Genomic DNA, 23,642 nt, shown 5'->3' on the forward strand with positions numbered 1-23,642 from the left:
ATATAGAAGTGCTGAGCTCTTTGGTCCTGCCTCTTTGCAGGATGCTTACTTTATTCCAAAGTGCCACATACCGTGATGGAACTGTATACGTAATAAGCAGAAGATTTTAGTTCCAACAGAAACAACAACATAAAGAAAGGGTTTCTTCCTAGTAGAAATATGCTGAAGGAGCACCTCTTTACCCTGGCCTTTGACACTTGAGAAACATGTTAGGACCCACCCTGTTCTCTTGATAGTGATCTGTTTTCAGTACTGCCTTTTTCTTCTGAAAAATTGAACTTTCTACTTCCAACAATTTGTTTTTCCCCCTAATTATTGGTGATAAGTTTGAATAAGAGGCTTTCCATCTTACCCAGCTGTGGGTATCCTAATATCCTGTTCTGGTCCAAACTCGTTCTACAGCTTCCAAGTCTCTTTCGTGAGCAGTTCCTCCTACTTGCCCCCTTGGGCATTATCTTGGGTTATTCTAATTTAACCATTGAAAATCTGGGGTCCTCCTTCTTTTGCCTAGGGTAGGCAATTTCCTGTTGAGCCATCTTTTCTCAAATGCTGAGCCATCTCTCCCCCTGCCCCCCAGAAAACCCCAATAATGTAACGTGGCTTTCGGGAACCCTTTTCAGACAACCTGCTTCTGCAGCTACTTGGCTGTCTTCCATGCCCATCCGTGACTATTCTAGTATCTCATGCCACTAAGATTTCTTTTAGCTTTCCAGATCTGTTTAGCCATTAACACTTGAACCCTTTGCCCCCTAAAAAAACGACATTCAGCGTAAGTTATCAGCTCTCCAGCGTGTGTTACTTCTCCGTGTTTCTTCTGCAGTGCTTGTCTCCCTTTTATTGATGTCTGAAGTACGTACGGCTTGTCTGCCATCCCTACAGGTCTGTTGGTGTACTTGTTGGTGTGATTCAGTCGTGTGGTCTAGAGCTGGTGTACTGTTGTGCCCGGTCTAGAGGCCTTGCAGGTCTAGGGCTATTGTGTACTGTTGAGCTGAGGGAAAGGCCCCCAGCTTAAACCTCTTATCGGTTGTGAATATGACGTATGCCTTTTACAAAAGCCGTGTCTCTTAGCATCAAACCCCCCCATTTAAAATATAGGAATAATTCTGGCATACCTTATAACATGGGTGATGAACCACAGGCCTTATCTGGCGCATCAAACCTTCTCCAACGGCTTGCCAGCCCCAGTGCAATTTATCTGCCCCACTACCCCAGTGGCATTGGGAATTATCCCTCTCCAAGTGCTCAGGTAATAGAAAGGAGTTCCTGGCAAAGAAGAAGAAAGATTTACGTGGCTCTCCTGTCTGGAAAACCAAGGGGTCAGAGAGCCCAGTGATACACCCGCTGAGCAAGAGTGAGGAGAGTTTTATCCTTTCTCTGCAACCTCTCTCCCCAGAGAGGGGGCTATGGTGTGTGCATAAGTGTGCACACCCACCACTAGCATTCAGCACCCCAAGGGCCTTTCAGAAAGGCAGCGTGGCCCTTTGGCTGAAGATGTTAGCCTCCTGTGCTTTACACAATAATCAGGATCGCTGAGATAATTACGTGACGTGCTTTGAACCCTCCAAGCACTATAAGTGCTAGTTGTTCTTTCATCTGCAAAAGTTAAACTTAACTGGCTGGCCTGTGATTTTAAACTCCGGTGTGCCCCGCCTCTAAACACTTAGTATGTATTAACTTTCCTGCCAAAACCCGAGTATATCTCTTGAGTGCTAACAGCAGCGCTGCTTGAGTCTCGCTGCTGTTAAATCATCATCCTTTCTTACTCCATGTTGCCGCATGAAACCCATTCATTTTGCACTTATTTCCACAGTGCGTTATTTTTTTGTAGAACTGGAGCGATCTCTCTGCCAAACCTCTGAAAAACAAGTGGATTAGGTATCGCTGTTTAAACAAGCAAGCAACTGCGTCCGCATTCAGTTATTTGTGCTTAGGGGTGGGAGCAGCCTGTTTCAGCTTAAATCAAAGGGCTGCTTTTCTGCCTCACACAAGCGTTCTTTTGCTAACACCCTTGCTGGTGGTGGCAGTGCTTGGTGAAATGGGAAGGGGCAGCTAATTCAGTAGTAGGGTGTGCGCCTTGGCTGCAGGTCCCCAGCTCAATTCCTGAAGCCTCCAGTTCAAGCCATCAGATGGCTGGGGACAGGAAGGACCTTTACCTGTGACAATAGAAAGCCACTCCCAAACAGGATTGGGGAAATAGTTTGAACCAGCAAAAAGCATCTTCTTATGTTCCTAAGGTCTCCTTTTCACATGCGTTGGCCAGTTGAGTTCCGAGTATGTGTGCTGCTTCTGCCACCACCGGCCATATGCTTGCTGGTGGCATATGCATATTAAGTGCCTTAGGATTGTGAGATTTACCTCTCTGCGCAGACCTGCCTAAAATAGCTTTTAGTAAGGTACCAACCAAACCAGCCGAGGGAGAAGGAAGTGCTGATAGCTGCCGAGCTGCTTTTAACTGTGCTTTGCCACTTGCTCCTTCCCCCCAGAGTTTAACCGGCGTCTGAAAGAACGGATGCATCACAATATCCCTCACCGGTTCAATGTGGGGCTGAACATGAGAGCAACTAAATGTGCAGTTTGCTTGGATACAGTTCACTTTGGACGACAGGCGTCTAAATGTCTTGGTAAGAATGGCAAGGAAACAAAGGTGGTAACAGGGCCGAACTGGAAGAGTAATAATACCTAATGTTATGTCCATATTGTCTAATTTTTTGTTCTCTTGGCCAATTTAGCTTGTTATCTGTGTTCCCTTTCCTGTCCTCTCTGCCTCAAGAAAGGTTTCCACCGATATAGCCCTATTTGTCCTTAGGCCTTGTAGGCTGACAATTTTAAAAAAATATTATTATTTAAAAAGAATTCCTTAGAATGTTAGTAAATGTTCAATAACACTGCAACAGCTACACCACTGCCTGGTGATGGCTCATTTCCATCAGTTGGAGCCAGAGTTTCTTAATCATTAGCTAGAGTAGCTTCAAAGACTGCAGGCCAAATTTACCTCAGAGTTTGGGGAGTTTGGAGTTGGTTTTTCTCAAATTCACATTTTCTTAATTTAATTCATTACTGTTCTAAGACTGCAGCCCAAATTTACCTCAGAGTTTGGGGAGTTTGGAGTTGGCTTTTCTGCAAATTCACACTTTCTCAATTTAATTCATTACTGTTCTAAGATCACAATAAGCACACGCCCCCCCTGCACACCAAATTATCGTAAACTGCTTTAGAGACTTAATGATTTTTATATATTTTTTGGAATAGACTTCATGAATTAGCAGTATTCATCCTGTATTCCTTAGGTCAATCCTTTTCTACTTATCATGCCAAAATGAAAAGGCAGTGGAAAATTATGCTGAAAGCACAGCATCTCCTCTCTCTCTCTCTCTACAAAATGGGGTCCTAGGCCTCAACAGTAATGTCATAAGGTTCTCAGCTTTGTGGAAAAGGGACATATATGGATTTCAAGCATTTTAGGAAAACCTTGGCGACCTTTATTAAGCAGGCTTGATCTTGGAGGACAAAAGCTGATCATGTCTCCTGCAGAAGTACTCATTTCACAACTGGCACAGAACAGGTTCTTAGCTGTTACTTGCTGCTTAGTTGTTGGCATCCATCTGTCTTGAGAGACAATGGAGTGCACCTCCAGGGGTGAAGTCAGACCAGTGGTACTACGGGTTAAGAACTTAATATGTTCTGGAGGTCCGTTCTTAACCTGAAACTGTTCTTAACCTGAGGTACCACTTTAGTTATGGGGCCACTGCGCCACCGCTACACGATGTCTGTTCTCATCCTGAAGCAAAGTTCTTAACCCAAGGTACCATTTCTGGGTTAGCGGAGTCTGTAACCTGAAGCGTCTGTAACCTGAGATACCACTGTACCTAAAGCCAAGATGTTGTGAACCAGAACATGTGGCCGATAATAGGGAAGTTAGTTGAGATTCTTCAGCTTAATATTGGGTCGGTGCAGACTGAAGTCCGAGCAATTCCGATTTTGTGAAAAATCCTTCACCTGAAGTTTTTAAGTGCAGGGCTGTATCCAACATTCATTGTCTGCTATCACAAGGGCCTTTGCACTAGCAGGTGGTGGAGTTTAAAGGTTGAGCAATGAAGAAATCCAGCCCAGCAGTTACATTAGCAGAAGCTTGTTGTGCAACAAGTATACCGCTAAGCAACTAATATAGTGCTACATTTGATAGCCCTTAAATCCTAATGTTTCTATAAGGTTTCCCCCTCTTCCCTTTCTACCCTCCCCCTGCCAGAATGCCAGATGATGTGCCATCCAAAATGCTCAACCTGTTTGCCGGCTACTTGTGGCTTGCCTGCCGAATACGCCACGCATTTCTCCGAAGCCTTCTGCCGGGACAAGCTGAACTCTCCGGGTCTGCAGCTGAAAGAGCCAAGCAGCAGTTTACGGCTAGAAGGATGGATGAAGGTGCCAAGGTACAAACGTGAGTCTCTGCGCTAAAATTGCTTGCCCAGAGCTGCTGGTGCTGCCGCCGCCGGAGGAGCCGCTCCGTAGACTGTAGCTGTGAAGCCGATTCTCTTGTTCGCTGGTGAAAACTCCCACGGGAGGTTGGCTGACCACGCTAATCGGGAACCTTTGACGCAACGCTCTAACGCAGTTTTGTCCTTTTTCTGTGTTTTCAGAAATAATAAGCGTGGGCAGCAGGGCTGGGACAGGAAGTATATAGTTCTGGAAGGAACTAAAGTGCTTGTTTATGACACAGAAGCAAGAGAAGGTAACCTCTTAACATCTGACTCGCTTTCCCCGTCTCCTCTGACATGGCCTCTCAATGCATAACTTTGTCTGAACAAAAACGTTTGAACTTTGTGGAAGTGGGGAGATTGGCTTAATACTCTAGGACATCACTCTTTGTAACGCCTCGCCCTTGGAGAACCCTTTCTGCATCTGACGGCCAAGGAGCTGCCACTGGGCGCCTCCAGTATAACCCCTACGATTGGCAAAGGAACCTGAGTGCGTTCTAGGCTGCATTTGCTACACATATGGGGCGCTGATTGCTGTTGCGCCACACAAACTGACCATGCCCCCAACATTCTCTGTGGCTGAGCCATTGATCAGAAGATCAGTAGTGACAGGTACGTTATCTTTCAGGGGCGCTTCTCTGCCATTACTGATCTTCTCCCCCCCTGAGGTGCCCCAGAGCCTCCCCACCCCTTAAGAACAAAGCACAATTTGAAAACTTCTGCTCTAGTTGTCGTAGTGCCCCTCCAGGCTGGTGCTTTATTGTGGGTTTAGTTGGCAACATGCTGTTGAGACGGTAAAGAGTTCCTTAGCGGCAGATTGGTTCCGCTTTAATCCATTCCGCAATTCTTCCCCAAGGCTACCCCGTTATTGCTGTCCAGAGGGCCTATAGTGCAATGAAAGCAGGACAAAAATGATGCTGATTTTAGCAGGGATGCGCGTTAGCTGGAAATTAAGCAGTGTGATGATGCCCCCTCCCCCCCAAAAAAAAACCCCATTCTGCAAGTGCAAACAGTATTGAAAGTGGAATTGTGTATGACTGCCCCAATAGCATTTTGCGCACAAATCACTGTGAATGTGCAATCAAAAGTACGTCTGGAGGGGCCTTTTGTCTTACATTTGTTCCAGCCCTCAAGAATGACGTGAAATTTAACGTGTGAAGTGCCTTCTCCCCCGACACCTGTTTTTCTCTCTGATTTCTTTGTCTTCCAAGTTTCCATTCCCCCTTCATACTCTTGTCCTCCCACTTATATCTTTGCCAAAGCAGGACAGAGGCCTACGGAGGAGTTTGAGCTGTGTCCTCCAGACGGAGATGTGACTGTCCACGGAGCTGTGGGCGCAACTGAGCTCCTAAACACAGCTAAGACAGGTGAGGTCAATTGTGTTTCATCTGATGTGTTAACACATCAGCTGGCTGTGGCAGAGCCCTGGCTTTTTCAGATATCTTTTTTAAAAACAACAATGGTGTGGTCCTGTAATTCGTTATTTACCGTATTTTTCGCTCTATAGGACGCACCTTGTTTTAGAGGGGGAGAACAAGAAAAAAAATTCTCCCCCTCTCTGCTCAGTGCCCCTTCAGCGAAACGGCAGGAGAAACAGAACCCCTTCTATTTCTCCTCCTGCTTGGCTGAAGGGGCGCTGCTCAGCTCTCCCTCTCTGCTGAAGCCAGGAGAGTCTTGCTCTGCTGGCTTCAGCGAAAGGAACCTGAAGCCCGCATAACTCGTGCTGCACTCCGAAGGCTTCAGGCGGCTATCCCTGAAGCCTTCGGAGCTCAGCGCAAGTTCCCGCTGCGCTCCGCAGGCTTCAGGTTCCTTTCGCTGAAGCCAGCAGAGCAAGACTCACGCTGCGCTCCGAAGGCTTCAGGCGGCTATCCCTGAAGCCTGAAGAGCAAGAGAGGTCGGTGCGCACCGACCCCTCTCGCTCTCCAGGCTTCAGCGAAAGCAACGCGAAGCCTCCGGAGTGCAGAGGGACTGCTCCCTCTGCGCTTTGGAGGCTTCGCGTTGCTATCGCTGAAGCCAAGGAGCCTGCATTCGCTCTATAGGATGCACACACACTTCCCCTTAATTTTTGGAGGGGGAAAGTGTTCTATAGAGCAAAAAATACAGTAAGTTTGCAAATTTTACAAACCTGAGCCATCCAATGCAGGAAGCTGCCATATACTGAGTTGGACCCTTGGTCTATGTAGCTCCATGATGTCAGGGATAAGGGAAACCCCAGAGGAGGAAGGCTCAGGGCCAGGGGATTGGGTGGTGGGATGCTGAGGAGAGGTCAGAGGTAAAGGTTTGGGAGGAGAGGCTGGATGCTGAAGGGGCAACAGTATTTAGTGAACGGGAAGAACAAGGAAGGTACGCTCTGTGGAACAGCCTTCCATCAGATGTCAAGGAAATAAACAGCAATCTGACTTTTAAAAGACATCTGAAGGCAGCCCTGTTTAGGGAAGTTTTTAATGTTTGCAGTTTTATCGTGTTTGTAATATTCTGTTGGGAGCTGCCCAGAGTGCCTGGGGAAACCCAGCCAGATGGGTGGCGTATAAATTAATAATAATAATAATAATAATAATAATAATAATGTCTGTGACCTTGATTTCTGAAGCTCATAGTTCCTGATTGCACTTTTCTCAAGATACCTTGAAAACTTCTTTTCCACCCTAAGCCGTTTTTGACCTCTAGGTCTTTATTCACCCACCACCCACTGCATTTCCTAAACCTCTGTCTGTGTTTTTTGGTAACAGATGTGCCCTATATATTGAAGCTGGAATCTCATCCTCATACCACGTGTTGGCCTGGCCGGACTCTCTACTTACTCACACCCACTTTTCCTGATAAGCAACGCTGGGTCAGTGCGCTGGAATCCATAGTTGCTGGAGGAAGAGTTTCCAGGGAAAAGGCTGAGGCTGATGCTGTAAGTAAAAACATTGAGGGTTGCAGGGGGGGGGTCCTCTTTTATTTTAAAAAGAGGGATATTTCTAGACTTTTTAACATAGTCCTCTAAGAAAAAAACATAGGCAAGGAGAATTCTATCCTGTTTGCTCAGTAAGTAAATCTCCACCCTTCCTGCATCCTAACTAATTATGTTGGATGATTAATAAGCTCTTGGAGAGGCACTATCTGATTTTGTTAAAACTTAACTCAAGCTGTTTTAATTAACCAAAACAGAATGTTATTTGCATTTAGGCAATTCCTGTTTCCCATCAATTTACAGCCATCACCACCCAGCGTACCCTAATCTAGGTACTCGCCATTTGCATCACATTTCTGACCAAGGGCCTAAAGCACAAAATAAATCCAATGACCACAACACTCTAGGCCTTTTATCAAGCAATCAAAATGGAAATATATTTTTTAAGGTGTGGCTTGGGTTTTGCAGGTGCACCCAGACACACACAATTTCAAAGGTGAGCTTGCTGTGGAAGCATATTCTCCATGTTTTGGACATGCATCTTTTAATCTAGCCCTGGGGAAACATGGTGTTTTGGTTTGCAGCTGAAGGAGCAATGCACAGTTCTGATTTGGCGGCCTTTCTGCCATTCAGGAAGATATTTTTTTTCCTTCTCGGAATGCAAACATTTAAGTTTGCTAGGGGTGTGGGGGAAGGAAAGAACCAGAGAACCTGTGTGATCCATGGGAGGAGGGACAAAGAGGTACTGGATGATTGGAGGCTGCGTATGTGTCCCTTGAGGGGCTGCGTATGTGTCCCTGCGTATGTATGAGGCTGCGTATGATTGGAGGCTGCGTATGTGTCCCTTGAGGAGCATGGAATACCGTCCATGTCAAAGAAAGTGTTTCTGAATACCAGTTTCTGGAAACTGCAGGAGGGAGAGAGTACTGTTGTTGTAGGCTTCCCATAGGCATCTGACTGGCCACTTGCAGGGTTCCTGGCCAGATGGGCCACTGGTCTGATCCAGCAGGCTCTTCTTGCATTCTTAGCAAAAGGAACCCTGGCATCTACTCTTGCATGCAACTAGTTTTGTGGGGCTGGCAAGAAAGTATGTGCTTGCGTTACTTTTTCCTTTATGGAGTGAAGATCTGCCGTCACAGGGTGAGATCTGTACCCGAAGGCTCTTCTCTCATGTGCTTCTGTGAAGAAGGTGGGAAAGTACAGTCATCCCTCATGTTGTGTTAGCTTCATGTTGCATCTTTTCAGCTTGCGAACACAGCAAACCCAGAAGTGTATACAATGGTACCTCGGGTTAAGAACCTAATTCGTTCTGGAGGTCCATTCTCAACCTGAAACTGTTCTTAACCTGAGGTACCACTTTAGCTAATGGGGCCTCCCGCTGCTGCTACACGATTTCTGTTCTCATTCTGAAGCAAAGTTCTTAACCCGAGGTACGTTTTCTGGGTTAGCGGAGTCTGTAACCTAAAGCGTCTGTAACCTGAGGTACCACTGTACTTCCGGGTTTCGCTGCACACGCAGAAGCATTTTATCGCGCTCCGCACTTGCGCAGAAGCGCCGCTCTAGTTGCGGACTTTTTGGGGTGCAAACGGCACCCCGGAATGGATCGTGTCCGCAACTAGAGGTACCACTGTATTGTTTAGTATTATGGTTGTTGTTATTGTTAGTAGCCATGCAGAATTACTGGCACGTGTCCACCCCATGGCAAAATGGACTAGGTTAGATAGAAAGGATTGTGCCACTTCGGTCTTTCGGACTCGGCCATCCTTAGTCTTAGCCTGCTCCTGGTGACGTCTTTGGCAAATACAGCTTTTCATTGGTGGGTTTAAGAAGTTTCCATTGTATTGTTCCTATGCACCATGCTAGTTCTCCTTTTCTCTCCCTCGTGCACAGAAGCTCCTTGGAAATTCTCTCCTGAAGCTGGAGGGGGAGGACCGTTTGGATATCAACTGCACACTGCCCTTCAGTGACCAGGTAATGGGGGATTTTGCCAACTCTTGCTTTGCCATGCTGGGGAATAAGCAAACTGAAAAAGGAACCTATTTAGTTTTGGACATTCTGGGATGGTGGTGGTGGTTTTTAATAGCATCCCTGTAGCCTTTCTCTCTCTGTGTGTTGACTCTTCATAAACCCCTTTTGTAGGTGGTCCTAGTGGGTGCTGAGGAAGGCCTTTATGCCCTGAATGTGCTGAAGAACTCTTTAACACATGTCCCAGGAATTGGTGCCGTCTTCCAAGTGCACCTCATCAAGGATCTGGAGAAGCTGCTCATGATAGCAGGTAGAGTTCGGGAAGCCATGTATTCTGCTATAATGGAACTCTTATATGTCAATTTGAATCTTTCCTCATCAGCCTTCCTCATCAGGCTCCTGAAACTTCAGTGGGCATTGCCTGCACTCTTACAGGCACACCTTACCCCAACCATAATAGCTAGAAACTTACTTTTAGAAAAAGAGAAAAAAACATATAAACATCATAGTTTATGTGATGGCAGATTTTGTGGCTGATGCTACATTCTGTGTGGCATTTCTGCACTCTCAGGACTGCAGTGTGTGTGTGTGTGTACCTTGGTAACTCTCTCCTTGGAGAGTTTTGTTTTTGTTTTCTTTTGTTTGGATTTAGTCATATAGAATTGCATCGGCAATTTTGTCCTTGTTTTGAAACACCTTGGGTGGTTTATTTTGTATGCAACCACCTTCAACTATCTTTTGCATCATCAAATTTAGGAAATTGGGGAGTTGCCTTACACAGCGCTTAGTATTCTCAGTATTGTCTACACTGGCTGGCAGCAGCACTCCAGGTTTTCAGGCAGGGAATATATCAGTCCGACCAGGGATTGTACCTGATAACTTTCTACATGCAGAGCAGGTGCTCTGCTGTTGAGCTATGGTCCCTCCTCCATTAAGTTAAACAGAAGTTGATAAAAGTTTATTAAGCTTTCTTTGATGATCCTTCTGACTTGTGAAGTAGGACTTAACCCATTTTCAGTGAACGGAACAAGTTCCAGTGCTGTTTAGACATAAAATATTTCTAGAAACCAGCTCTTAGTGATATGGTGCCATTAAGTGTGGGAGCAGCATGAAGCTTTTACTTCTGTAATTTTGCTCCTTGGCTTAGCTAGAAATGCTTCTCTGCTCCTTTGTGTCTTTCCTCAGGGGATGAGAGGGCACTGTGTCTTGTTGACGTGAAGAAAGTTAAGCAGTCTCTAGCCCAGTCCCACCTGCCAGCCCAGCCTGATGTCTCTCCAAACGTTTTTGAGGCTGTGAAAGGATGTCATCTTTTTGCTGCTGGCAAGGTAAGACCCCCCCCCCAAGCTCTGCATTTGCCTTTTAATGCAGTGATCCCTGGAACACAGGGGATGATGATCAAAAGGGTTGTTAGGCCCCATCTCAAGACCATGCATCCACTATTTGTTTAAGACATTTGTATGTCACCCTGGGTCATACTAGATTTCAAGGCGGTGTACAACAAAATAGCACTATTTGTTATCTTTCACATGCAGATTGAGAACGGGCTGTGCATCTGTGCAGCGATGCCCAACAAAGTGGTGGTTTTGCGCTATAATGAGAGCCTCAGCAAGTTCTGCATCAGGAAGGTAAAGTTTGCAATTGCAATGCAGTCCGCTTTTGCCCGTGAGAGACTGGCAACAGTTGGTCTCAACCCTGACATGGTGAATAACCTGCCCACTCTTCCATTAGTTACAGCTAAACCTTCCTTCCACCCATTTTTGTCTTTGCACTGACCAAGCTGCAACTGTATAGTGTCTTCATCATAAATATTCAGTGTAAGTTACTCCCCTGGACATTACACATTGCCACACAGAATCAGACTGATGGAAAAGTACATAGTGGTGATCCTATACTGGCCTGTCAGTGTAGTTTAGGATATGCAGCCCTGTTTGAGATTTAATCTGTGCTACAAGAATCCCTTAGGGACAAGAATCACTTAGGGACGCGGGTGGCGCTGTGGATTAAACCACAGAGCCTAGGACTTGCCAATCAGAAGGTCGGCGGTTCGAATCCCCATGACGGGGTGAGCTCCCGTTGCTCGGTCCCTGCTCCTGCCAACCTAGCAGTTTAAAAGCACGTCAAAGTGCAAGTAGATAAATAGGTACCGCGTTTCCGTGCGCTGCTCTGGTTCGCCAGAAGCGGCTTAGTCATGCTGGCCACATGACGCGGAAGCTGAATGCCGGCTCCCTCGGCCAATAAAGCGAGATGAGCGCCGCAACCCCAGAGTCAGTCACGACTGGACCTAATGGGCAGGGGTCCCTTTACAAGAATCCCACAGATGCTTACTAGCGATCCATCAGTTTGGAGAACAGTGACGGTGGACATGCATCCTTGAAGCCAGCCGGTCTCCTGAAACGTACAGCTGCAGAGGAGAGTGTGGTTCACAATGTAGCCTGCTTTTATGCAGGGCATTGGTGAGACTTAACACGGAGTAAATAAGAACGTGGTAGTCTAGTTGCAAGGGGCTAAATGCAGCAACTCAGTTTATAATTCTGTACCTTGAATGCTGAGGTCTGTTCTGGACCCCATAATTCAAGAAAGAGAGTAAAGCCAACAGGTTGGAAGGATGCCAGTGGGCAGCTGCATTATTATTTGTTCCTGCAGAGCAAGGATTTTAATCCCTATCCCAGCAGTGTTACCCAGAATCCTCTACCACTCTCCTCAAAGTGAGACTGAACAAGCCAATGCAGTTGTCACATTCCCAAGCCCGGAAACTCCAGACCTATCTTGGATTTTGTGACTGAAGCCAGGCAGATTCCTAGGATCTTCTTAATCCTATCCACCATTCTTTGCTCCGGTCAGGGTGCTGTATAATCTAAGTAGTGTGACTCATGCAACATGTTGGCGATTAATATACACAGAACAATATTATACATACTTTATCAACCTTCTGAGAAAAATACAAAACATTAAACAAAGCCACAAAGACTTGCGAACTACCCAGCCTAAATGAACTTATCAGAAGGTTGATAAAGTATGTATAATTATTGTTCTGTGTATATTAATTGCCAACGTGTTGCATGAGTCGCACTACTTCTATCAGCAGCACAGATTGCATTTTTCTAGTATAATCCAAGTAGGCTAACTGAGGCTTGTATGTCTGTGCTTGTGTTTCCGTCCTTGCAGGAGATTGAAACCTCGGAGCCCTGCAGCTGCATTCATTTCACCAGTTACAGCATCATCATTGGAACAAATAAGTTCTATGAAATTGAGATGAAGCAGTACACCCTTGAGGGTAGGTGTCACTTCCTAACTATGCTTTGGAGAGCTAGTGCTTTAAGTCCTCAGTGGGATGTGTGGCAGGCGTGGGCCTGCCCTGCCTTGGTCATAGGAGAGTAGGAAATCTTCCTTAAACAAAATCAGACCATTGGTCTATCTAGCTCAGCACTGTCTACACCAGGGGTCAGCAAACTTTTTCAGCAGGGGGCCAGTCCACTGTCCCTCAGACCTTGTGGGGGGCTGGACTATATTTATTGGGGGGGGGGATGAACGAATTCCTATGCCCCACAAATAACCCAGAGATGCATTTTAAATAAAAGGACACATTCTACTCATGTAAAAACACCAGGCAGGCCCCACAAATAACCCAGAGATGCATTTTAAATAAAATAACACATTCTACTCCTGTAAAAACACGCTGATTTCCGGACTGTCCGCTGGCCAGATTTAGAAGGCGATTGGGCTGGATCCAGCCCCCGGGCCATAGTTTGCCTACCCATGGTCTACACTGACTTGCAATGGCTCTTCCTGGGTTTCAGGCAGGAGTCTGACGCAGCCTTACTTGACAAAGCTGGGGATTGATTCCAGGACCTTCTGCATGTATAGTAAATGCTCTGGCAGTGAGATATGACCTTTGTTTAAAATGAAATAGGCACTGATCTAATTCTCTTGTGCCTTCTAGAATTCCTGGACAAGAATGACCATACTTTAGCTTCTGCTGTGTTTGCATCATCCACCAACAGTTTTCCAATCAATATCATCCAGGTGAACCCTACAGGGCAGAGGGAGGAGTATCTGCTTTGCTTTCATGGTAAGTCTAGTTCAGTGTGTTGCTCGGCTTCTGCCCATTTCTCCCAAGGAGCTCAGAGCAGCACACCTGGAGCTTTCCAGGGTGATTCAGGTACCGGCAACTCTCAGGCCAGCTTAGTTTCAAAGATCAAACTGCATGTTCAGCGCACGCTCTAGGTTTTTCAAAGGGAAATTGTTCCCACATCTAACAACTGCAATTATGGCTTCGTGGATCTCTGGAATCCTGGCAAAATCACATTTCATTTCTCTTAAGAAGAATAGCTTGAAATGGAATGGTGGTGATTGTTGGGCGTGTGTGTCCCCTCCTGCAGAGTTTGGCGTCTTTGTAGACTCCTATGGAAGGCGCAGTCGCTCAGATGACCTGAAATGGAGTCGTCTGCCTTTAGCATTCGGTGAGCATTTGTGTGGTTTTCACTGTCATGTGATTCCTTGTGCACCCATCTTTTTCTAGTGTTCAGAGATGCCGAGGGTTGTAGAAATAGCGAGGGGGCATTTGTCTTTCCTTTTGTAGAAGGACCTTCAGCAGAGAAGGGGGGAGAACCTGTGGCCTTCCTGGTGGTGATGGGTGGCCTTGAGCCAACATGGCCAGTGGTCCAGGATGTTGGGAGCTGGGAATCTAGCTAGATCTGGAATGTCACAGGTTCCCACACCCCTGGTTTAAATAGATGTGTTCTTTTACAAAACAAAAACTCAAAAATCTGAGGCATGGTTTTATTTATTTCATAAAATTTAAACAACAACAAGCAACAAATTTATTTATACCCCGCCCTTCCCAGTTTAAAAACTGGGCTCAGGGCAGCTAACAGCAAATATAAAACATTGATTAAAATGCGACTTAAAAACAGAATAAAATACAACATAAAATGCAGCATCAATATCCACAAAATTCAAAAAATTCAGGAGTCTTTTTTTGGGGGGGGGGGGACAACAACCCCAGTCAGTAGACATCAAATGATCACCAGGGCTAACTGGCCAAGTTGGTTCTACTAGGGCCAGCAAGGAGACCAGGGAAGAATTTAAATATGGGGTCCTGCTTGATTGTAAAAGAAATCGGTAAAAATAGTTAAGAACAACTATCTAAAACATTTTCAGAAGTAGGGCTGTAGGTGGACAAGACATGCGCCTCTTAAGAGATAATTGGACAAGTTCATGGAGGACAAGCTTGTCCGTGGCTACCGTGGCTACAATGGCTATATTCTACCTCCACTGGACACAGTATACCTCTGAATACCAGTAGGTGGGGAGAGCGCTGTTATGCTCAGGTCCTATTGGCGTCCCATTGGGGCATCTGGTTGAGGACAGGATATTGGACAAGATGGGCCATTGACCTGAATCAGCATCCAGGCTCTTAGGATGTTTTCTTGTGAGTTCCCTGACTACTTTATTCCTCTTTGTTCCTGGCACTGTTCTTGCTGTAGCCTACAGGGAGCCTTACCTGTTTGTGACGCACTTCAACTCTCTCGAAGTGATTGAGATCCAAGCACGTGCCTCCCTCGGGTAAGTAATTATGCCGCTTCACTGCTTGCCTTCTACAACTGTGGAGGCCAAACTGGCCAAAGCAAGGTTTAAGAGCCAATTTTAAAGGCACTCTTCCCTCTCCCCAGCACTCCAGCACGAGCCCACTTGGATATTCCGAGCCCTCGCTACCTGGGTCCAGCGATTTCATCAGGAGCAATTTACCTGGCCTCTTCCTACCAGGACAAACTAAGAGTTATTTGCTGCAAGGGGAATTTGGTGAAGGAATCAAACAACGAACTCCACCGAGTCCCCTCCACTACGCGCAGGTAAGAAGTAATATTACAGCTTTACACTTATAGGAGAGGGGGGAAGAGAGACCCCTGCCCCAAGGTGCCCTCTACTTTGGAGGGATGGAGATAGCATGGTGGCAGTAGATGGACATGATGAGCTAGGTGCAGTTTCACCTACCGAGATGCCAGTTTGACTGGGGAAGAAAAGTGGAGAAGATTAAAGATTGCATGGAAAGCAGGATGCGTCACCAGTGCTGAGAAAAGCCTTAGAGAAAGATACGTGGTTCATGCCAATGCAAGTTCTGCTCAGCTTGGCCCCATTAAGAACATAAGAAGAGACTGCTGGATCAGGTAAATGGCCTATCTAGTCCAGCATCCCATTTTTACAGTCTCCACCGCTCAGCTATGCCTCTTCCCCAAAGGGAGAGGTAAACTGAGTAGTTTGAGGCAGAGTTTTGGGACAAGTTGAGGAGGAGAAGAAGGTGTAATAACAAGGGGGATGCCACTAAAAGAAAGTGGTGGTTCAGGCCAAGTGATGATGCAAATGTGGGCCTGTGTCTTAACTGAGAAGATGCAGGGGAAGGAACAGATGTTTACAATGTTGCTTAGGTCTTGGTTGAATAGAGAGGAAAAAAGGAGGAAAAAATAGAACATGTAGCTGAGCGTGCCTTACCTCACTCAGCTGGGTAAAGGTAAAGGTAAAGGGACCCCTGACCATTAGGTCCAGTCGTGACCGACTCTGGGGTTGTGGCGCTCATCTTGCTTTATTGGCCGAGGGAGCCAGGTCATGTGGCCAGCATGACTAAGCCGCTTCTGGCAAACCAGATCAGCACACGGAAACGCCATTTACCTTCCTGCCAGAGCAGTACCTATTTATCTACTTGCACTTGGACATGCTTTCGAACTGCTAGGTGGGCAGGAACAGGGACCGAGCAACGGGAGCTCACCCCGTCGCGGGAATTCGAACTGCCGACCTTCTGATCAGCAAGTCCTAGGCTCTGTGGTTTAACCCACAGCGCCACCTGCGTCCCTTACTCAGCTGGGTAGGTAGTGGTAATATCAGCTACTCTCTACACCCAATGATAAGAGGGAAGATGAAGGGGAAAGAGGAGCTGTTCAGACTTGGGCATGCTGAGGGCAGTGATGAGCCACTGAAGGACTAGCAGAAGGAAAGAGGGAGAGGTTGGTGGTAGGGAAGAGAGATCTGGATATCTTCAGCATAGAGACCTGATGAAGATCACCCTGTGTTTAAATAGCTGTGAGATCATGGCAGAGTCCTCTGGAAGACCTCCAGGGAAAACACTGAACAGGCTGCATTCAGCTGGGCTCAAATAAAACCATCGGGGTTACAGAGATCTAAAGATGGGGAAGGTGTTGACCTGAAGAGCATGTTCACAAGCATCTGCGTCAAAGGTGGCAGAGAGGATAAGAATGATGATGGAAGAATGAAGATTTTTTTAGATCTGAGAATAAGGTTATTTATTTATTTAAGTGATGACTGTTTCAGTGGAATGCAGAGGATGGAAGCCAGACTGTGTTATCTCAAGAGAGGTGTAGGAAAAAGAGAAAGCTGAGGCAATGGGAGCAAAGTACAAATCCAGATATTGAAAGGTGAAAAGGAGATCAGGCTATGTAAAGGAGATGGTTTTTGCTGGTTTTTAGGGTGGTGGTAGCAGTAGTGTGGCCATCACTGCTCCCACAGGAGGCATTGGTCACCACCAACTTAGATGACCTTAAAAGCAGGTTAGATAAATTCATGGAGGAACCGGCTATCAATGGCTAGTAGCCCTACTGGCTATGTTCTGCCTCCACAGTTGAGGCAGGAATGCTTTTGAATACCAGCTGCTGGAAACCACCGGAGGGGAGAGCGCTGTTGTGCTCAGGTCCTGCTTGCATGTTTCCCACAGGTATCTGCTTGGCCACTGTGCAAACAAGATGCTGGACTAGATGGGCCATTTTCCCTTATCCATCAGGTTCCTCTTATGTTCTTATGTGCACATTCCATGTGAAAAGAGCTGGAAGATTGGTGGCTGATGGAGGGATGGTAACCCAGAGGCAGAACTAGATTGGATCCAAATGTTACATGTTAGGGGCTGGTTACACAGCAGTGCAGGGTATCTGCCACATGTTGAAGAGTCCACAACAGAGAAATCTTTTCCCCTTTCAGTCTGCCAGCCCTGCTGTGTTACAGACACAGCAGCACACTTGTTTTCCGTCCCCAAAAACGGCCTCGCAGAGCAAGGGGAAAGGCACAGCGGGGGGTTTTGCTGTTGCAAATAAAAATGTAACGTTAAGGTTTTTATTGTCACTCAGCTGTCCACGTCCATTGTTTTTGAATGACAGCAGTCCGAACAAGAGGGGCCCCCCGACATATAACGAGCACATAACCAAGCGGGTCGCGTCAAGCCCTGGGCCTCCGGAAGGTCCAAGCCACCCTCGGGAGCCAAGCACACCCCATCGCTATCGAGAGGGAAGGACGGAGATGCGTAGGGACAAGTCTCCTGGGCGTCCTCTAGAGAGGGAGAAATCTCCTGGCAGGGTCCTGAGCACCCGCAGGGAAAGGTCTCCTGGGAGGCTGTTTGAGGAGAGCAGCAGGGGACGGATGCAGGTGGGGGGAGCAAGGACTCCCCTCTCCCAAGTCAACAAGGTAAGCTGGACAGTCCTGCACCATTTATCGTACTTTACAGTTTACAGTGGTGCCTCGCAAGACGAAAAGAATCCGTTCCGGGATTCTCTTCGTCTAGCGGTTTTTTCGTCTTGCGAAGCAAGCCCATTGATGGCTTATCGGATTAGCGCTATTAGCGGCTTTTAGCGGATCAGCTGATAAGCGGCTTAGCGGCTTAGAAAAAAGGGGGGGAAAGGAAAAAAAACCCGCAGGAACTCACAAGACATTTGAAGTCCATTGGCGAAGCAAGCCCATAGGAAATTCGTTTTGCGAAGCACCTCCAAAACGGAAAACTCTTTCGTCTAGCGAGTTTTCCGTCTTGCGAGGCATTCGTCTTGCAGGGCACCACTGTATTTTTATGCTGCCTTTTAGCAAAAAAGGGCATCTCCCCCCTACCATAAACATGCAAATGCAAACAATACAAATGATAGAAATCCAAAACAAAACCTTAAATGTTTTTAAAGTATTTTTTTAAAAAACACAAAGACATTCCTGTTCCTGAAAATAGGGCAATGAATATTCGCCACAAAAATGTTAAGAGAGAGCCAGAGTAAATACTCAAGCAGCGGCTCCTCCTTAAAAGGATCCCAGGCAGAGGGAAAAGCTGGCGCTTCTTGATGATTCCAGCAGCTTCTCTCCGCTGTAGCAATCTCTCTATTACAGCAGTTGTTACACGTTTCTTTTCTCATGGACCACTTGAAAATTGCTGGGCGGGCTGCAGCGGGGCTTGAAAGGTCACTTAAAATTTATGATCTTGTTATTCTTCAAAGGGAAGTGCATTACTCACATAAAACCCTTACAAGCACGCCGCTGTAGAATGTAATCAGTCCAAACAGTCCGCGTGGGTTAGCTGAACTGCAGCCAGTGAAACCTGCCCTTGTAGGCTATCTGACAAAATGTATCCAGTGTAAACCAGGAATTCGCAGCTGACAAAATTGCACCATTCTGATACTGATTTAAGTTGATAACAATTTGGAGGGACACACCAAGTTTTGCTTCTGGATTTTAAATGTGAAGTAAGCTGAACTTTTCCTTCAGCACAAGCGTCATTGTTGAAATCAGTGCCATATTAAGAAAAATCACGGGCACTAGGCCAGATCACTGTTTTAATTTTTCAGGGGAAATTTAGTAGACCTCCCCAGAACCATATTATGAAAAATCATGGGCTCTAAGGCAGGGCCTTATTTCCTTGTTGAAGAATCTACCCCTGGTCAAAAGTGCCTTGATATTGTCATGGGGGGGGGGTAAAGTAGAGGACTTATTATTGATTTGTTCTGCAAACTTTCTATGAACCACTTGAATGAAGCTTCTATGGACTACAATTTGAAAACCTCAGCTCTGTCATCTGTTTAATTAACTTGTATGCTGCTTCATATTTCAGCAGAAATCTCTTAATTGGCTGTGCTATTGTGTGGAATAGCTTCAAATTGTAGCAATTCCCAGAGAGCAATTCTGCCCTTCATACTAGAAAAATCCCTTATATATAGGAATGATCCCAGAGGAGTTGGCTTTGTGGTCTAGGTGGCTGGGGCAAATCTTGCAATCCAGCAATACATCCCCGTGCGTTCAGATTCAACGCTTATTAAATTTATATGCCACCCTTCTTCCAAAGGAGCCCAGGGCAGCTAACCTAGCAATAGTAAAACAATACAATTAAAACTTCTAAAAGTACGTCACTTACTCTCAAACCTAATAATTCCAAGGTTGCCAGAGACAGGTATTTCAGCTCTCAAATACCTGGCTAAACAGGAATGTTTTAAAGCTCCCTCCAAAAGTTAGTAATGAGGGAGGCCAATGCACCTCACTAGAGAGGGCATTCCACAAATTGGGAGCCACCACCAAGAAGGCCTCACTGTTGATTGTAGGGCCTAAAATGGTGAATATTGGGGAAAGGCTCTATTGGGAAATGTTGTTGATTAAATTTTTATACCGCCCTTCATCTGAAGATCACAAGGCAGTAGCCTTTGTTTACTACTAAGCAGTATGCGCTTAAGAATCTCAGTCCAGCACTGCTGTAAACAATTCTAGGAACGCCAAGTGCATCTGCTGAACTTCGTATCATTTTCTTTCTTTCTGTAACAGGTCTGGGACCAATCGTCAGTATAAGCTACACAAGCCTCCCCTTGACCTTGAACTGCAGGAAGAGCCGAGGAAATGTACTGAGTAGATGCACTTCTTAACTTAGCTGCCCAGGTACCCACCCAGCCAACAGCACTGGGCCCAAAATAATTGCTCTGGCAACAGGATCCGATCCACCAGGACTCAAGTTGCTCGCAAGGATCGTTTGCATCTCAGTTTCTTTTCCTGCAGCTTCCTGCAGTTCGGTTTTTCTCTTCCCTTCTCTCTCTCCTTTCCCCTTCCCTCTTTTTGAGCACTTTGTTACTACCGTTGCTCTTTCAAGCAGTTCATGGACTTTTTATACTTCGCTTTTAGCCTTTTACCAGCCCGCCCTCGCCCCACCCCCCATCAACAGAAGTCAGATGGGATGGGGATCTCACCTAAGTCTTGAAAGGTGGGCTATATCAGCATTTAGGAAAGATGCTGGCATTCTGGGAAGGCCCTTTAACCGGCAAAAGGCCACAGCGATTCGTGTCTCCACACCCAACATCATTAGCTTCTGCTGTAGAGCTTTTAGAGAAAGCCTGATCAATTTAGTCCATCCGCTCCTTCCAAAACCTTTTGGAATTTAGGATTCCCAAAGAAAAGAAATACCCGTTAAGTGCAGCTCTGCCGTCAGCCGGGTTACAGGGAAGGGAACATCCTGTTTTAGCTCTCCCCAAATATCCCACGATAACGCAGAATAAGTGGTCGTGATCCACTTCTCTCACTCTCTCCTTCTGCACTAAAGCAGTATGGAGGTGTAAAACCTCCCTCTCTTACCCAGGTTTTCTGCATGGCAGCTCCCTGCATGCTTCCTACACACCACCATCCTCCTGGCTGCAGTCTCCTTTTCAGTTGCTTTTGCTAGATATTGTATCTTGTACCTCCCGTGTTAACTAAACTGAAGCCTTTATAGATTATGCTGCAACAATTAACCATCATTGTTTACTGGGGAAACTGGCACTGAAGGAGAATGAGCTTTAACAGTTCTCGATTCCACGACAACAGAACTTAGCGAGGCATGACGACATTCCCATCCCCAGCCAGCACTAGGCAGGATCCTGTTCACAAACGTATCACTATATACTGGATAAAGGCTAAGCTAAAGGAAAGGCCCTCCGTGCCGCAGCGGTGCAACCAGCGCTCAGACGCTACCAAAGAACGGGGGGGACCGGGACCGAAACAAAACAAGCCATAGTGTGGTTTGTACTTTTTGGGGGGTAGGTCAGGGACAGGGAACCTTTGGCTCTCCTGTTGGCGTTGGGCCCATAATGACCGCTGGCCGGGGCTGATGGGAGACAGAGCCCAACATCTGGAGGCCCACAGTCAGTGGGAATGGGTTGATAGCTTCATCTGGCAGTCAAAGGCAGGCAGCAGCTTTGGGGGAGTAGGTGCTCTCACTGTGCCATTTGCTCCTGCCTTCGTCAGGTCCCCATTTGGCTCCCGTTCTGGAGGCCCTCAGGCTCCCCATCCCTAGTACAGCAACGGACCACCCCTTCCCAGCAGTGAGGATAAAGGCAAATTTTAACAGCTTTGGCGAACTCTTCCAAACATTTCTCCATCACTTTTTGCCTCCCTGCTGCAATCCCCTCTATAGCTTCTCACGTTCGGGTGTTGCTGAGCCACCGAGGCAAACAAGTTTCCGAGTTTAGGCTTTCGGCCATTCGGTTTGCTTTAGCTGCTGCGTTTCACTCCAAGCTGGCAAGAGCAAAAGTCCCACTCTGCCTCTCCTGCTTACTCCTTTTGCCAGCTGGTGCTGCCCTACTGGAGAGGCACCTAAAATCTCTTCTGCTTCAATCAGTGCCCTTCTGGAGGGTCTTGTGGATTACAGGGTCTGGTCTGTTGTATATCCGGGCTATTTTATATCAGATGGTTTGTCAGGAAACATGCTGAGACTTCTGCCTCTGGGTCTGGGTGTTCTGAAAGGTTTTTAAGGTCTTTGCATCTCATGGAAAAAAAAGTCCCTCGTGACCTGAAAGCTCGGCTTGTCGAGTCCTGAGAGTGTATATCTTGTGTCTTGTTTGTGAAATGCTTCCTGCTATAGAATAGCTCAAAGGACTGTACATATTTACAAGAAACTTTATATTCGTAAAAAACAAAAAAAAGGAAATCAAATCAGTTTCTACTTTTTTATTGTAAAGTGTGCATCTTTATTTTCAACCACCAGCCCTTTGTTTTAACGGTGGCTGGGGAAAGGCGTCTTCAGCTACTTGAAGGGGCCTCGCCCTCACCCTCCAGGAATCCCACGAAGAAATAATTGTAACGTTAAATTTGCAGGCGGAAGCTTGCTAGCATCAATGAGGTTCTCGAGCATAACCACAATATAGAATTTGTCGTTACTACCTTTTAATGGTTGCAGAAAAGGTAAAGAAACAACAGGAGCAACTCACACTCCACCTGGAAAAGTATTGAACTTGTTAACAGTAATCCAATAAAAACAAAATTCACTCTGACTGGCATGGTGCAGTGACCTTTTCCTTCCTACAGGAGCAGCAGCATCTTAAGGCGGGTGGGAGAGCATATCTTCCAGCGTTGTCTCCCAGAGCCTTTATAACTCACCACTGCCTTTTAAAAGGGGGGGGATTTTTAAAGAATTATATACTAACTTTCACTTGTCGTCTGCCATCCTGGAGGCCTGTCATCAGGCAGAAAGGTGGCGTTATAAATATTTCAAGTAGCAAGACTATAAATAAATTGTCAGACGTTACTCTCTGAGTGCTTGGCTTCCATGGTTGTTACCTGAAGTCACAGGGATGAGCTGAACGTCCCAACCCTCTCCATTACTGCAGGATAAAAGCTGCCAGGCCTTCTAGAACGCAGCAGCAGCAGCAGTAATTGCTAAACTTCCAGCTCTCCATCTTCAGTCCTGGAGTAAGCTATCCCGTCCCCATTAGGAAGCCAATCTGTCCATTTTTAAACATTGAGCAGCAGGTCAGCGGTCCTAGCAGACACACACAAGCCAATGGCTTCCCATAAGCACCATCCTAAAACAACAAAGGGGGAATAATTCCTTCTCTCTTCCTAGCAACAACACCCCTAAAGCTTCAAGTTTGTTTTTTAAAAAAACAACTTATTGCCCATGTTAATTCAGACTGTACATCTCAAAACAAGTAATGCTTGGCAAGAGAATGCAAGTTCAGACTATAATGTAAATACTTCTATTTTTAAACGAAGCCAGTTTATACAGGGTCTGATGTATTCTTCTACAGGGATCGTGTGTGTCTACTACTAACTTATCGGCTTTACAGGAACTGAAGTGTGTTTCCTGATGAGTTGTACACCTAACCTTTTCCCAGCCTGCTGTGGGTAGGTTACCAGTAAGCGATGCCCCCCCAGCCCCGCCCCAACCACCACCTTAACCACCACCTTTTGGTCTCCATATAGCTCATAGTGATGCTCTGCATAAACAAACAAAAAAACCAAACTGCTTTGACTTCTGTTGTGCCTAATCTTGAATGTATAAATGAACTGCAAGCTTGTTTACAAATGTTCCTTTATTTTTCTTTCAATGTGCACATAAATATACTTATTTAAGACTCACTGTTTCAGTCCTGTCGATAAGATTCCTAATCAAACTGTGGTTTATTTGGGGGGTGCGGGGAGGGCTGCTGGTGAACTAAACAAAGCAAGCATTCTCTTTCCTCTGCTCTCCCTCACTTAAAAGCAATTGGGCTGCCCTCCCTTTGTCCATCATCTCTAGCTGTGCATAATTCTGCATTTTGCTCATG

General features: G+C 46.2%; 1 protein-coding gene across 10 annotated transcripts in view; it reads left to right on the top strand.

Moving 5' to 3' along the window:
• The window catches only part of CIT (citron rho-interacting serine/threonine kinase), a 107,640-nt gene extending 84,185 nt beyond the window's left edge, over positions 1–23,455 (top strand). For 7 of the 10 annotated variants that reach the window (XM_081841686.1, XM_081841694.1, XM_081841692.1 and 4 more), the window contains 16 exons: positions 2,484–2,621; positions 4,247–4,427; positions 4,635–4,726; positions 5,735–5,839; positions 7,202–7,371; positions 9,259–9,339; positions 9,508–9,643; positions 10,519–10,658; positions 10,866–10,958; positions 12,499–12,607; positions 13,274–13,402; positions 13,713–13,793; positions 14,820–14,898; positions 15,006–15,185; positions 17,463–17,796; positions 19,897–23,455. In XM_081841686.1, the coding sequence (XP_081697812.1) occupies positions 2,484–2,621; positions 4,247–4,427; positions 4,635–4,726; positions 5,735–5,839; positions 7,202–7,371; positions 9,259–9,339; positions 9,508–9,643; positions 10,519–10,658; positions 10,866–10,958; positions 12,499–12,607; positions 13,274–13,402; positions 13,713–13,793; positions 14,820–14,898; positions 15,006–15,185; positions 17,463–17,796; positions 19,897–19,920 (2,072 nt within the window). In that variant the 3' untranslated portion in view covers positions 19,921–23,455. The remainder of the gene's footprint in view (positions 1–2,483; positions 2,622–4,246; positions 4,428–4,634; positions 4,727–5,734; positions 5,840–7,201; positions 7,372–9,258; positions 9,340–9,507; positions 9,644–10,518; positions 10,659–10,865; positions 10,959–12,498; positions 12,608–13,273; positions 13,403–13,712; positions 13,794–14,819; positions 14,899–15,005; positions 15,186–17,462; positions 17,797–19,896) is intronic. The other 3 variants (XM_081841690.1, XM_081841691.1, XM_081841688.1) reach the window with 2 other exon arrangements.
• Positions 23,456–23,642: the final 187 nt, after the last annotated feature.

The sequence above is a fragment of the Podarcis erhardii genome (genome assembly GCF_964252035.2).
Source record: "Podarcis erhardii genome assembly, chromosome: 15".
NCBI lineage: Eukaryota > Metazoa > Chordata > Lepidosauria > Squamata > Lacertidae > Podarcis > Podarcis erhardii.